Source organism: Mesoplodon bidens, assembly GCF_964165515.1.
Source record: "Mesoplodon bidens genome assembly, chromosome: 1".
Classification (NCBI taxonomy): Eukaryota; Metazoa; Chordata; class Mammalia; order Artiodactyla; family Ziphiidae; genus Mesoplodon; species Mesoplodon bidens.
Window position 1 is genome coordinate 110,073,422 of NC_138176.1, and position 13,771 is coordinate 110,087,192.

General features: G+C 40.2%; 1 protein-coding gene across 1 annotated transcript in view; it reads right to left on the reverse strand.

The window, feature by feature from the left end:
* Positions 1–2,137: 2,137 nt before the first annotated feature.
* Positions 2,138–13,771, reverse strand: part of EGLN1 (egl-9 family hypoxia inducible factor 1) — a 55,944-nt gene continuing 44,310 nt past the window's right edge. Inside the window, exons 2-5 of the mRNA XM_081254051.1 lie at positions 13,476–13,595; positions 8,429–8,565; positions 5,702–5,769; positions 2,138–4,677 (exon numbers count right to left, since the gene is read on the reverse strand). Coding sequence (XP_081110177.1) covers positions 4,613–4,677; positions 5,702–5,769; positions 8,429–8,565; positions 13,476–13,595 — 390 coding nt within the window. The 3' untranslated portion in view covers positions 2,138–4,612. The remainder of the gene's footprint in view (positions 4,678–5,701; positions 5,770–8,428; positions 8,566–13,475; positions 13,596–13,771) is intronic.

The window sequence follows — 13,771 nt, forward strand, 5'->3', positions numbered from 1 at the left end:
AGGCAAGTTACCAATTAAATGTGAGGGTCAAACATAAAAAAGACATTGGTTTCAGGAAACTGAGCTCCCACATACTCTTTCACAGAACGTGTTGAAGGCCAGGCCCACCAGATTGAGGAATTAAACCAAGACGGAGGAAGACATGGGACCCACGAAATGGGAGACTCAACGGAGAGTGGTGATAGGATCTCCAGAACAATGTGGAAGGAGGTCTAGGGAAGGCAGCTGTGCGCCAGGCACAAAGGGCAACCACTCCAGGTTCCTGCAGGTTAGACGCCACAGGGGAAAACAAAAGATCAAGCAAGACATTAACAAAAAAGTAAACTGGGAAAGTCATCAGGGTTTATTCTGCGTCTCACCTTTGAATTAGCACAAATAGCCTTTTTTTTTTTTTTCTTTTTTTCCGGCTGCGCCGCGCGGCATGCAGGATCCTAGTTCCCCAACCAGGCATCGAACCCGTGCCCCCTGCAGTGGAAGCGCAGAGTCCTAACCACTGGATCACCAGGGAAGGGCCGCCAGGGAAGTCCCAGATAGTCTAACATTAATGTGACCTAAGTTACAATGTAATTATGTAAGGAGATCGGGGAGGTGTGGCAGGGGCAGTGGAGGAGGGCTGGAGAGACACCTGTATTCTTACCTTCCATGTGGGGAAGTTAGGAGATAAATATCGAACAATGAAGCATCAAGAATGTAGTGACGCAACTGTATTAAGAACCGGGCACATACCCGAAGAATCACTTAGAAGAGTTGAAATCTTTTCTCAGGGGAAGAACACAAGGGGCTGTTTTCCTTAACAACCCCTACACAACAAGCTGACTTAGCTACGTGTGCATTTATACCTTTGACTTAGAAAACTGTAAAGGCATTTTATAGAAAAGCATAGAAATATAAAAATTTTGGCAGAAAAAGGCCTAATCTCAATGAAAGAGAGATCTCATCCAATAACTCCCTATCCAATAATCTCTACAACACCTGCTCAGAGTGCGGAAATTATCCATTCGATAAGAGCTTTAGCCGCCTGCAGCTGTGTAGGCTCTCCCTGTCTTATGAACTGGTTTATATTTAAGTGTTTTCTACTTGTAAAACTCTTCCCGGCTTATGAGGCCACGCCCTTTATACATATCATTGGTCCAATGGTCCGTCCTTGAGCACTGCCATGTTTCAGGTGAAATTTACTTGCTGGTCAACATCACGAGAAGACTCTGCCTTAAAATCAACAGCAGAATCTGGGGAACGCATTCCTGGCATTAAGATGTCTAAAAACCTATTCTTGAAGCAGTGGAGACTGGCTACTTCTGAAAGTCCATGTACGATTATATTATTAAATATATGGTATAAATACATATAATTGCCATCCACAACCGAGATACGGCTCTCATCCTTGAACCCTGTGTGTCTTGGGAATAATGTGTGTTTCATTTAGGTGGCACACAACTCTAAGATTGGAGCTACTGTACTTGTTTTCAGATGAAAAGGGCTCCGAAGGTCACGCAATTAAGCGGCTGAGCCAGAACTAAACAGATTTGTCAATCCTGTCTGTGCTCTTTTTACCACACTACCAAGTTTAATTAAGTCTTCATCCCTAGCTCATCTGCCCTCTCCTTTAATCCACACAGCTATATTTCAGCACAATTGTCCAAATGCCCTAGGATAGGTTGGGATATAACAAAAACACCATACCAAAAAATACTTTAAATAAGAGATAAATGAACATGTATATTGACCTCATATTGTGAGAGCTCTTCAGTTTCTTGCATACACACATAGGACACCTGTGATGGTCAGCGATAAAACCTAGTGGCCCTTCCTTTTTGCATCAGAGGGGCGACACAGATATGCTCAACAGCGTAAAAATCCTAGTAAACGGGCAAGGATCCAAATGTTGAGAATCCAGACAGAGGTCATGGAGCCCGTGGACCCAGTCCAGCTACTCCCAGGATGTTGCTGAAATTGTCGGACTCCCATGTTTACTGTTCTCTCTCTTCCCCCTGTTATCATTTATAAAAAGCAATACCAAACGCTCTGGACTGAACCAGAGATGTGTGATAGAAAAGCACATTATCTGACGGAAGGGCCCATTAAGAAAGTCAGTGTATGATAAAGGATTAAAAAAAAACAAGACAGGCAGAAATAAGCGTAATTTTTTCAAGAACATTTATACATCTTTTTAATTAGATTAGCTTTACAAGCATCTTGAGAGCTTTTTCATAATGAAACGCCGCTTTTCAAATTACATGACTTTATAGTCTATCTGTAGATGAATCCTCAAATTCTTTGCCTGCTGTTGATAAAGGTCTGTGTTGTACGGCTGGTTAATATGGTGAATAAAAACAGCATTAGAAGCTTTATCTTTAACCAGGATTAAACACATATAGGCCACAAAAAGTTTTAAATTTTGTTTTATATAGAGTCCTGCTTGGTGACAAGTTAACAGTCCCACTAACATGAAATGAACAGATTTTAAATGGATATTAAAGGAATGGCTACCCCGATTTCTCGATCCTTTCACAACAATCTCCAAGAACTTATATAAACTTTTCCAAAAAAACAAAAGAAGAAAACTTAAAACCTGTCTGGTGAGCAAAACCCACAGGTAGTAGAATCTGACACTTTGCACAACTGCAGAGAAACACATCTGAATGACACAGGGGCTCCCAGATTAAAAGGCTGTTGCTGTACACCTTCACAGACAAGCCTCCCATCCACAGCATACGATTTCTACTAGACCTAAAAATAACAGCTCTTTTGAGTTGTGGCCTCAGGCAGCGCACTGCACTGCAGGCCAGGTGGCAAAGACAACTTGCGCTTGGGGAGGGGTGGAGGGCAGGGGGCAGAGGCACTTACTGTCGAGACGTTCCGCTGTATTACATGGGACTAGGAGAGGAAGTGGAACGAAACTGCACACGGGCGAGGAAAAACAACGGTCAACTGTAATTGTCTCCTGCGAATTCTCCGGAAGTGAGATCACAATACTGAATATTTAATCCCACCCTAAGTCCACACTGTCAGGTCACTAAACAAGTTTTTTTCATGTTTTACATGAACAATAGCAATCTTTTAATAAAAATTACTGAGCTTTCCATAGAAAAGGTCTCTAATTGAGTACAAACTATACAGATGCTAAAACTGTCATAGGTTGAAATATACAGAAATGTTTCTGTACACTCACATTATTTTGGCAAAGAAGATCAAGGATAGAGATAGAAAACTGAAGTGGGCAAGGTCTTACACCCATAATTCATGCAAAATACAGATACCACCCTTTGGGCTTTGCTGAAGAGCCTAGGAAACTGAAGTCTAAGACACCCATCCTAATTCAGGTGTTAAATAACAGAAGTCTGGGAGGCCTTGTGTGATTTTGTAGTATTCCCTCTTTTTTTCCTGAAAAGTAAAAAAGCAAACTCATGAAACATAAAAGTATCTGTTTTTCTGCTTTGTGTTTTGTGTTTGTAAGCTAAACATCCATCTTTCGGTACTGACGAAGAGCGTCATGTCTGGGGAGTGTCTCAGCAGTGGTCTGAGGCGTCACTAACGTTAAGTGTCTAACAACACCGTCCAGTCTGGATGTGCACAGTCTCCCCTTGACGCTACCCAACAGGAACAAGGTTCTGATCTGCTGACCAGACGGGCACAGGAGTGGGAAGAAAACGTAACAGCAAAATTGAAAGTACAATCAACTTGACGGGAAGCAAAAGGAAAAGTCTTAGGAAAGGGGACAGTATCTTCTACATCTATAGGATATATATACCTGAAAGCATAAGAAAGCCCTTTATCTTGGGAACTTGATGCTGAGGATAACCTCAAGTTCATTTAGTGCCAGTCACTTTAGTTTTTTTAAAATGTAACTTAAAAGATAAAACCTTTTTACTGTGTATTTTTTCTTATAAAACATGAACTAAAAGTTATTGGTAGTAAACAGTGATGGTTTTACTGTTAGGTTTCACTATTAACAATGTCAGAAAAACAACAGCAGCAATTTTTAAGAGTTCAAATTAGTGTAAGACAAGACTACAAAACAATCTGATTTTTCAGTTGGTGATTAAAGTGCTCCTTTCCTTATTTTAAGTAAAAAGAAAATTAAAGTAATCATTAGTCACTGGCAACAATCATTATAAGAGGCCTTTTAGGGCAAAATTTAATAGTACGAAGAGGTTTACAAAAATAGATTGATGCTATTTTGGGGAATAATACTGTAATTTTTTTCTCAATTCAGTTTTGATAAATTGTACCTGATCATATAAAAATTACTTCAAATTCAAACTTGACTATATAAAAGAGGGAGAGATGAAATGAAGTCAGCTAGATGACAGATCTGGCAAAATATAAGAATGAAAAAATTCTACCTAGGGCACTTATTTCATGTCCAGATGTAAATACCACTTTCAGCTGATAACTTATATTCCTCCCATCACAGGTTTGGAGTCAGTCAATCATGCAGTACAAAGCCACACAGTCAAATTCTTCATTTTGATGCAACACAAAAAAGTTGTTTGTTTCCTTAAATTGCCAACTGGTGGTCTATTTTCTTTGTCCCATTTATTCGTATTCACAAGTTAACAAATAGCGTCAATAATTACTGTAGATGAAGTGGGGTATTGCTGGATCAAAGGCTCTATAAGACGTCTTTACTGATTGAATCAGAAGGTTTATTGAGTTCAACCCTCACACCTTTTTCACCTGCAAGGTAAAAAAAAAAAAAAATTAATTCATTCAGTAAGCACCACTGCTTCCCACTAAGTTCCTAACAGTACGCACAGTGTTTCAGCTTTGCAAACACACATCATCTGAAAATGATCACACTTGCACTTCCAAAAGTTACCCTCAGGACTGTATTACGAGGCATGCAGAGACGCTGAACTAGTAAACTCTCAAAGGGAAAAATCATTCTCTACACAGAGATAATGATTTTTGTCTCCTTTTATTTGAAAAGCAAATCAAATTGCTATAAGAGCAGTGTGTTCAGCATCACTGAAAGCACACTACTAGGCTTCTGTCTCAAATAATGACTTTAAAAATACACAGAAAATGCGTGAACACTCAATTTTTATAGTTTTATAAAAGGCTGATGTGGGATTATCAACGGGCTCATGAAAATACAGCTAGTTAAATCAGTCATGTGAACGAACTTGAGCAGGTTTGTGGAGGTACAAGGTAGGGTTAAAGACAAGACAGGTCAGTGGTCCATCTGATGGAAAACTCAGACCCAGCCGCTCCAGGAGATAACCCGTAACTGGGGGTGACCTATGGACGCCACTGGCAGACACGGACTCCACATGCCTGTCTGCTCTACTGATTTCAGCATGTCAATTTCTCCTTTGTATTAATTTTCTTCATGTCCACATTTTACATGGCAGACCTGGAGTACTCTTCAGAAGCATGTACATCTAAAAAGGAAAGGATATTATTACCTTTCCTCTGCGGGGAGAATGAGAGCAAGCCAGCCTGTGACTGAAAAGGATTATCACAGAAAAACTCAGCTTGTACTCAAATGATTTTCCCAGACTTGTTTGTCTCAAACTTTCCTCATCTTTGGAAAATTTTGACGGTTCAAGATAAAAATGAAGATGACTTAAGAGCAGTCCTCTTAAATAGGGGAATTAAGAATCTGACGGAAACAAGGAGCGAGTCTTCTGGCTCATGGAAAGCACTGTGTGGCTGTGGGGTCTCTTCCTTCCAGTGTACCCTGGCCCCAAATGTTTACCTGTTAGATATTTTACTTTAGCTCGTGCTCTCTCATCTGCATCAAAATACCAAACAGTTATTGCGTACCTAAAAGAAAATTCAGAATAGGGTAAGAATGATCACATTGGGGAAAACAAAGGGTATTCTGTTGCAAAGGTCTATTAAAACTTGTAATGCCAAAATAATGCCTAACTTGGGATGACATCAGATGATAAGGGAGCATAGTAACAACCCACTTACTTAATCAGTAGTCCCAATGCTCAGGAGTATCGCAGAGAACCAGGAGTAGCTAAAATTTATGTTGCAGAGTTGATGAGTTTTTATGGCTTTCTTAATACCTACTTAACCTACTTGATTATCCGTTTTGCAAGCCCACAGCAGATCAGAAACAGACAATAAGAAGGTAAGAGTGGCTGTTACAGAAAAAGCACACTGTCAATAGCACAAGTTCTAAAAGAAAAGCAGAGAAACAGAGGACTCAAGGCCAGGGGCCCTGTAGAGCAAGGGGGGCAGACAGTCTCCACCACTTCCGAGGACAGCACTACACATATACCGGCAAAGAATCGTGATGGGGGTTTACAATTTTACAACCTGGAGTCATCAAGAAAGTTAAATTATGCCAAGAATTTTTTAGGATTTTTATCAAAGCAATTATACTATGTTTTGTTTCATTTTTCTGAAAATTTCATCACTCACTTGGAATATCTCATTTCACAAATAATGAAGAATCTCTGGTTTATTAAATACCACAAGGCACTTAGTTACAGCTTTTGGTACCAATAACGTGGAAAATGTGCACACACCACAGGAAGTGAACGCACGCTACATATGATCAGCTCCCGAGTAGAACGTAGCAATCGGTCAGAGTGTCCTGCGGCTTCTGGCCAGTGTTTGCTGGGGGGAAAGCAACACTGACCGATCAAGTGAAGAGCCAGCAAACGTGACAGAACTAAATCCTGTAACACATCGGAAGCAACGAGTCAAAGGCAGAGCAGAGTCGGAGTCTGGGAGTCTGGGCAGCGGGGGAGGCCGAAGCCCCAGGCCACTCAGCTGGAAAGGGACAGGGCTGAGCTCGAGGTCTGGCCTCCCGGCTTCCAGAGCTCCAGCCCCTCTCCTACTACGCAGCCTCTTCTGTCCTGTCAGGCAGCCGTGGCAATAGGGAAGGTGCACAAACACTTTCCTATGTCTTTCGCACCTGCCCTAAACTTTCAGTTACTTAGTCATCAGAGTTCTAATACCTGCCCCAAGGCCTTCCCAGAAGACAGCTGTAAAGTAGCAGGCGTGGCTCTGCTTCTCCTGCCCCCTCCCCCCACCCATCTGTTTAGAGGCTCCTCCTCCCCACGTCCCCCTCTGCTGGGACTGCCACAGCCGCACCCCCCTCCCAGCCTCTGCCGACGCTGCCCTACTCCCCGCTCCCCTCACTCCAGGCCCAGTGGCAACACTGGACCCATCGATTCCAATTCAACAGCCCTGTCTCCCTCCTCCAAACCCCTGGAGCACTCCGTAATTGTCTGGCATCTATTTACCACCTAAAATGTCGGTTCTATCTTCATCTAGAAAGGCTACAACCACACCGTATTATTCCATAAAAAGGAAGGTCTGTGAAGAGGTCTCTAGGGCACAGACGGGCACCAGGGGGACGGGAGGCAAGACGGGGATTCAGGACAGCACGCCGTGTGATGTGACGGGACCCCCGGCCTCCACCCAGGGATTCTTTTGGCCGCTAGCCACGCTGCTCAGCCGGCACTCACTATGATGAATTAGGGCTGAGGCAACACGGCTCGGAGTGGAGCAAGAAGGAGGGACAGGTGACAAAGTCTTCAGAGTTTGAACCTCATCAAATGCTGGCCCGTCTCTAACATCATTATCAAGAGGCAGCTCTTCTCCCTGTGTGTCTAAGGGATCTAGGCAACTGCATGCCAGTGATTCACTACTGTAATGTTCAAAGTCCCTTCTATAATGAAAAATAGGTGTTTAAAAAGTAACACTTTTTTTCCCCAAACATTCATTTTGATAACAATGTCTGTAACATCTTCCATTTTAATAGTCTAAACATTTTAACTGGGTCATGGTAAATGGTAAAAGAAATGTTTTTAAGAATACATTAAACATAATAGGTTTAGAAAAATAAACTTCGTAGGAAGAGACTGTAACGTAGAAAATAATGCAGAGGAGCATGTGACCAGCCTAACAGATGCTTACTGTTAAAACTGAAGGGTGATTTTTCTAACATGAACTCCCAAATACCTCTTCTCTACTTGTCTTTGCTCTACTCTTCTTCCTCTGTATTTCTACTCTCTGGTTACGTGTTCTTCTCTTCTGTATCACTTTTCTACGTCATCCCTCTGCCCCCCACCCCTGCCGGACCACCTTAAACAAAGTTGCCCTTTCCCTTCTCTATCTAATCTTTACTCCCCAAGTGAATACTCTCACCAGATCCGAGACCGGATAGTAGTTAAGAGATGCACAAAACAAGGAAACAGGGCTGGGAAGACGGGAGCCCCGTGCTTCCCTGACTGACCCCAGACAAGGAGTGACTGTGCAAAGAGACTCACAAGCATTTGGTACCAACTGTGAATCAATCTTATAGAATTATTCAAATTAAACAGTTACGACTGAGGCCCTATGATAAAGGCAAGTGAAGAACAGGAAAATACGCATTAGAAAATGTTCATGTTTATCCTAGCTATCCTCTCCTACCCTACCATGCTCTTTACCAATTCTTTCTTAAAGGGAGGACTACTACCTTGTAGCGTATGCTGGTTGTACTTCGTGAGGGTTGCGACGGTCGGACCAGAAAAACAGCAGTCTATCAAACCTGGGTTCAATGTCAGCAAACTGGGCCTTGCCTTCCGGGAAAATTCGAAGTATACCTCCACTTACCTAGGAAAAGGGCCAAATATGTAAGCATGAGTGACCAAGAATACTACAAAATTAAACTTACGGGGGGAAAAAGACCAATTCAGGATATCAGAAGTCTTAAATCAATTCTTCACAAATATATCTCGGTTACGAGGTCAGAAGGTGAGCTGAGATTTCAAGTACACGCACCAATACAAGGAAACATTCGTTCCTTCTTTTAGAGAATTTTGTAAATACTTGATGAGACAGATGTATATGATCTGAACTCAGAAGTCTTCAAATGACACGTGAAAGCCTGAAAAAGTAGTAAGCATTTCTTATTTATATATGGTGATGATTTGCTTAACCGACTCTTAAAAATGTATCCATATCTAGTCATCTTGACTAAATTACTACAAATGGTTTAAGTATGTCAAAGAACTAGCTCTTTGCCCTTAACTGGGCAGTCACAAATCTAATGCCTCTTATTTAAGGAATTCACTAAACCAGTAGAAAGTGTCATTTATCATCAGTGCTGCCGTCATTATTAGAAACTGCAGCTCTCCCTCCCCAGACTGGGCCTGACACGCCGATGACTCCCTGCCTATACACCTGGACTCCCTTCACTAAGGATCATTACTATTTACCCCAGCAGATATCCTTCTCTGTTTGGGACCAGATGGACTCACCTATTCATTCCGATACTGACTGGGTGTCTATTGTTCTGGGACCTGTCCTGGGCCCTGGGTGCGAGTAGGAAATAATTCAGACAGATGTTGTCCTTGTGGTAATTATAATCGGGGGGGGGGGGAGTAAAGCGAGGTAAACCCCACCCAAGTGAGTAGCTCTTCACCCTTGGAAAACTAAACTCCTAACAGGTAGACTCTTAAATTGAAAGGCACATTGATACTTGATCAAGCCACCGGGGAGGTGAGCCTATTCCTTGGTTCCACTACAGCCAGAGAAGCTGTTTATAGGCTCACTGTCAAGTAAGGTAGATTCAAGCTACCCGGCTCCCTTGCCTTCCTTCCTCAGGTTCCAGCGTTGTTCCAAGCGACTCCCAAAGTGCTCATGCAGACATCTTTTAAAGGAGCTCTGGACTGTGACCGAGAACATGCCTCTTTTCTCTCCCCCTGCCCTCTGCCCTTTCACTGGAGTCACTGGGAATAGCACAGGCCATCTGCTGAAAATGTTCAGAAACACGTAGTTGAAGCCGCTAGTCCTCCTCTGGGACACGTTCCCTGACCCCTGAATTAGGCGGGCTCCCACGTGTCCCCACAGCAATCTGTCCTGCACTTGGCATAGCCAACTGTAATCATCCATCTACTGATCTGTACCCTCCACTCCAGCCCAAGCTCTAGGAGGGACAGTTCTATTTCTGCTGTTTCCAGCACCCAGAACAACTTCTGCCACAGTGTACATATTCAGTGCAATCTTGCAGTGAAGTTTTCAGTTTTACATATAAAAATACTGAAGACTTTTCTCTGCTTATACGCTAATTTAAAAACAATGTATTAATGACCTTGGACAGGTCATACAAAAATTAAAAGATCAGCCTAGAAAGAACCTAGATTCTAACAAAATATAGAATTTGAGTTGATCAAACATATTCCTAGTTTTCTAGATATTCACAAAATCGGAAAAAAAAATTTAAATTCTAACCAAATTTATAGCAATTTGTTTTGTGCGTTGGGCTCAAGGTGAATTACCAAATTTATGTCTGTATTTCAAACTTTAAAAGCTATAACAAAAAACCATGTTTGTTGACATAATGACTCAAAATATACTTAGCAGTAAAACTTACCTCTACTTTGAACTTGGAGTAGGACAGAGGAAATTTTTTTTTCCCCAGAAAAGTAACATTTTTTACTTTTAACTACTTGTCACACTCCTATAATACTTTCTATTCTTGCATTTGTTTTGTTACTTGCTCTTTTTTTAATTCTAAACTTTACTCATTTTATTGAGGTATAGTTGATTTACAATATTGTATTAGTTTTAGATGTACAGCAGAGTGATTCGGTTATACACGTATGTGTGCATATCTATATTCTCTTTTAAAAATTCTTGTCGATTATAGTTTATTACAAGATATTGGATACGGTTCCCTGTGCTATATAGTAAATCCTTGTTTACCTATTTTATATATAGTAGTGTGTATCTGTTAATCCCATACTCCCAATTTATCCCTCCCCCCTTTCCCCTTTGGTAACCATAGTTTGTTTTCTATGTCTGAGCCTGTTTCTATTTTGTAAGTAAGTTCATTTGTAATATTTTTTAGATTCTACATATAAGTGATATCATATAATATTTGTCTTTCTCTGACTTACTTCACTTAGCATGATAATCTCTAAGTTCATCCATGTTGCTGCAAATGGCATTATTTTGTTCTTTTTTGTACCTGAGTAGTATTCCACTGTATATATGTATCACATCTTCTTTATCCATTCCTCTGTTGATAGACCCTTAGGTTGCTTCCATGCCTTGGATATTGTAAGTAGTGCCGCTATGAACACTGGGGTGCATGTATCTTTTTGAATTAGAGCTTTCGTCTTTTCCAGATACATGCCCAGGAGTGGGATTGCTGGATCATATGGTAACTCTTTTTAGTTTTTTAAGGAACCTCCATACTGTTCTCCATAGTGGCTGCACCAATTTACATCCCCACCAACAGTGCAAGAGGGTTCCCTTTTCTCCACACCCTCTCCAGCATTTATTATTTGTAGACTTTTTGATGATGGCCATTCTGACCATTCTGTGAGGTGTTACCTCATTGTACTTTTGATTTGCATTTCTCTGATAATTAGTAATGTTGAGCGTCTTTTCATGTGTCTGTTGGCCATCTGCATGTCTTCTTTGGAGAAACGTCTGCTTAGGTCTTCTGCCATTTTCCGATTGGGTTGTTTGTTTTGTTATTGAATTGTATGAGCTGTTTGTATATTCTGGAAATTAAGCCTTTGTTGGTTGCACTGTTTGCAAATATTTTCTCCCAGTGCATAGGCTGTCTTTTCTTTTTGTTTATGGTTTCCCTTGCAGTGCAAAAGCTTATAAGTTTGATTAGGTCCCATTTGTTTATTTTTGCTTTTGTTTCTATTGCCTTGGGAGACTGACCTAAGAAAAACATTGGTACGATTTATGTCGGAGGATGTTTTGCCTGTGTTCTCTTCTAGGAGTTTTATGCTGTCATGTCTTATATTTAAGTCTTTAAGCCATTTTGAGTCTATTTTTGTGCATGGTGTGAAGGTGTGTTCTAACTTCACTGATTTACATGCGGCTGTCCAACTTTCCCAGCACCACGTGCTGAAGAGACTGTCTTTTCTCCACTGTATATTCTTGCCTGCTCTGTCAAAGATTAATTGACCGTAGGTGTGTGGGTTTGTTTCTGGGCTCTCTATTCTGTCTCACCAATCCATATGTCTGTTTCTGTGCCAACACCACGCTGTTTTGATTACTGTAGCTTTGGAGTATAGTCTGAAGTCTGGGAGGGCTGTGCCTCCAGCTTTGTTCTTTTTCCTCAGGATCACTTTGGCAATTCTGGTTTTTTTGTGATTCTATATGAATTTTAGGATGATCTGTTCTAGTTATGTGAAAAATGTCATGGCTAATCTGATGGGGATTTCATTAAATCTGTAGACTGCTTTGGGTTATACTAATTCTTTCAATCCAAAAGCATGGAATATCTTCCCTTTTCCTTGCATCATCTTTGATTTCCTTTATCAGTGTCTTATAGTTCTCAGCATATAAGTCCTTCACCTCCTTGGTTAGATTTATTCCTAGATATATTCTTTTTATGATGTGATTTTAAACAGAATTTTTTTTACTTTCTCTTTCTGATATTTCATTGTTAGTGTAAAGAAATGCAACAGATTTCTGTATATTAATCTTGTATCCTGCTACCTTGCTGAATTCATTTATCAGTTCTAACAGTTTCTGTGTGGAATCTTTAGGGTTTTCTACATATAGTATCAAGGACAGAGGAAATTCTTTAAATCAGTATGATATAGAAAGGTTACTGAATCACTGTGAGCATACTCTAAGTTTTAGGATTTGCTTTTAGAACAGGACAGTTTTTGCACATTTAAGACCTGGTGATTTCCATTTATGTGTGTATGTGTGTGGTGGAAGAAGGTGTTTTAAAGGTTATTTGATTTTTAAAAAAATTACCTTGGCTACACAAGTGTGTTCACTCTCTGAAAATCCACTGGGCTATACATTATGTTCACTTTTCTATTTAAATATTTTGCTTCAGTACATGTAAATAAAAAGAGATTTTTAATAAAAATCAACCAAAAATTAGTTTATACAACCTCCAGTGCAATAATACATGACACACTTCTAAAGTTTAAATCATTTAAACTTAAGTGAAACTCAGGCTGATGTTAAGGGAATAAATATTTGCAACACAAGAAATTGGATGCGCTGTACATTCTGACTGGTTTTACAGGATTTTTCAGTACCGATAAACTAGTTTTTCATAATCCGGGGACAAAGAAATCCTGCCTCCAATATCCCATAGCTCAGTGCCAGACAACACCTCTGCAACAATGCAAAGCACGAAATGCAGGCACTTAAAGAGCAAATAACTCTTCATAATCGTAATACATAATCTCCCACAGAAGTCATGATAAAACTAACACTCTCAGAAGTGTTTTTATAAAAACTATTAGAAGGGATATTATTTTAATAAAAGATACTTTTGTTAAAGTTAAATTTTGGATATGAATGTTTCAACATCCGAAATAAGGGAATCTACTTTTTGAGCTCTATTAGGATCTGTTTCATGTTAACAAAGATCCACTCCTAATACCTGAGTGAAACATATCTAAGGAGAAATGTTTAACTGTTCCACGTTTTAAAGACAGTCTCACCTATGAGGAGTATGAATCTTAACACTACGTGTGAGGAAAAAATACCTGTAAGAAAAAAAAAAAATGCTCAATGAGGTGGCATACCTTGGCATCCCAGTCTTTATTAAGATAATATATACATGTCACACATCTTCCATCTCCATTTGGATTATCGACATGACGTACATAACCCGTTCCGTTGCCTGGATAACAAGCAACCATGGCCTGTAATAATAATAATAATAAATTAAAAAGTCCACGTATGAATAAAAAGGGAAAACAGCTTACAGCAAAGATCTCTGATTTTTGGCTACTCTGACTTACGCTTAAATTCTTTCTCTAATAAAAATCATGTTTGTAGATAGAAGAGGTAAAAATCTTCTATGCTGGCATTAAGAAAA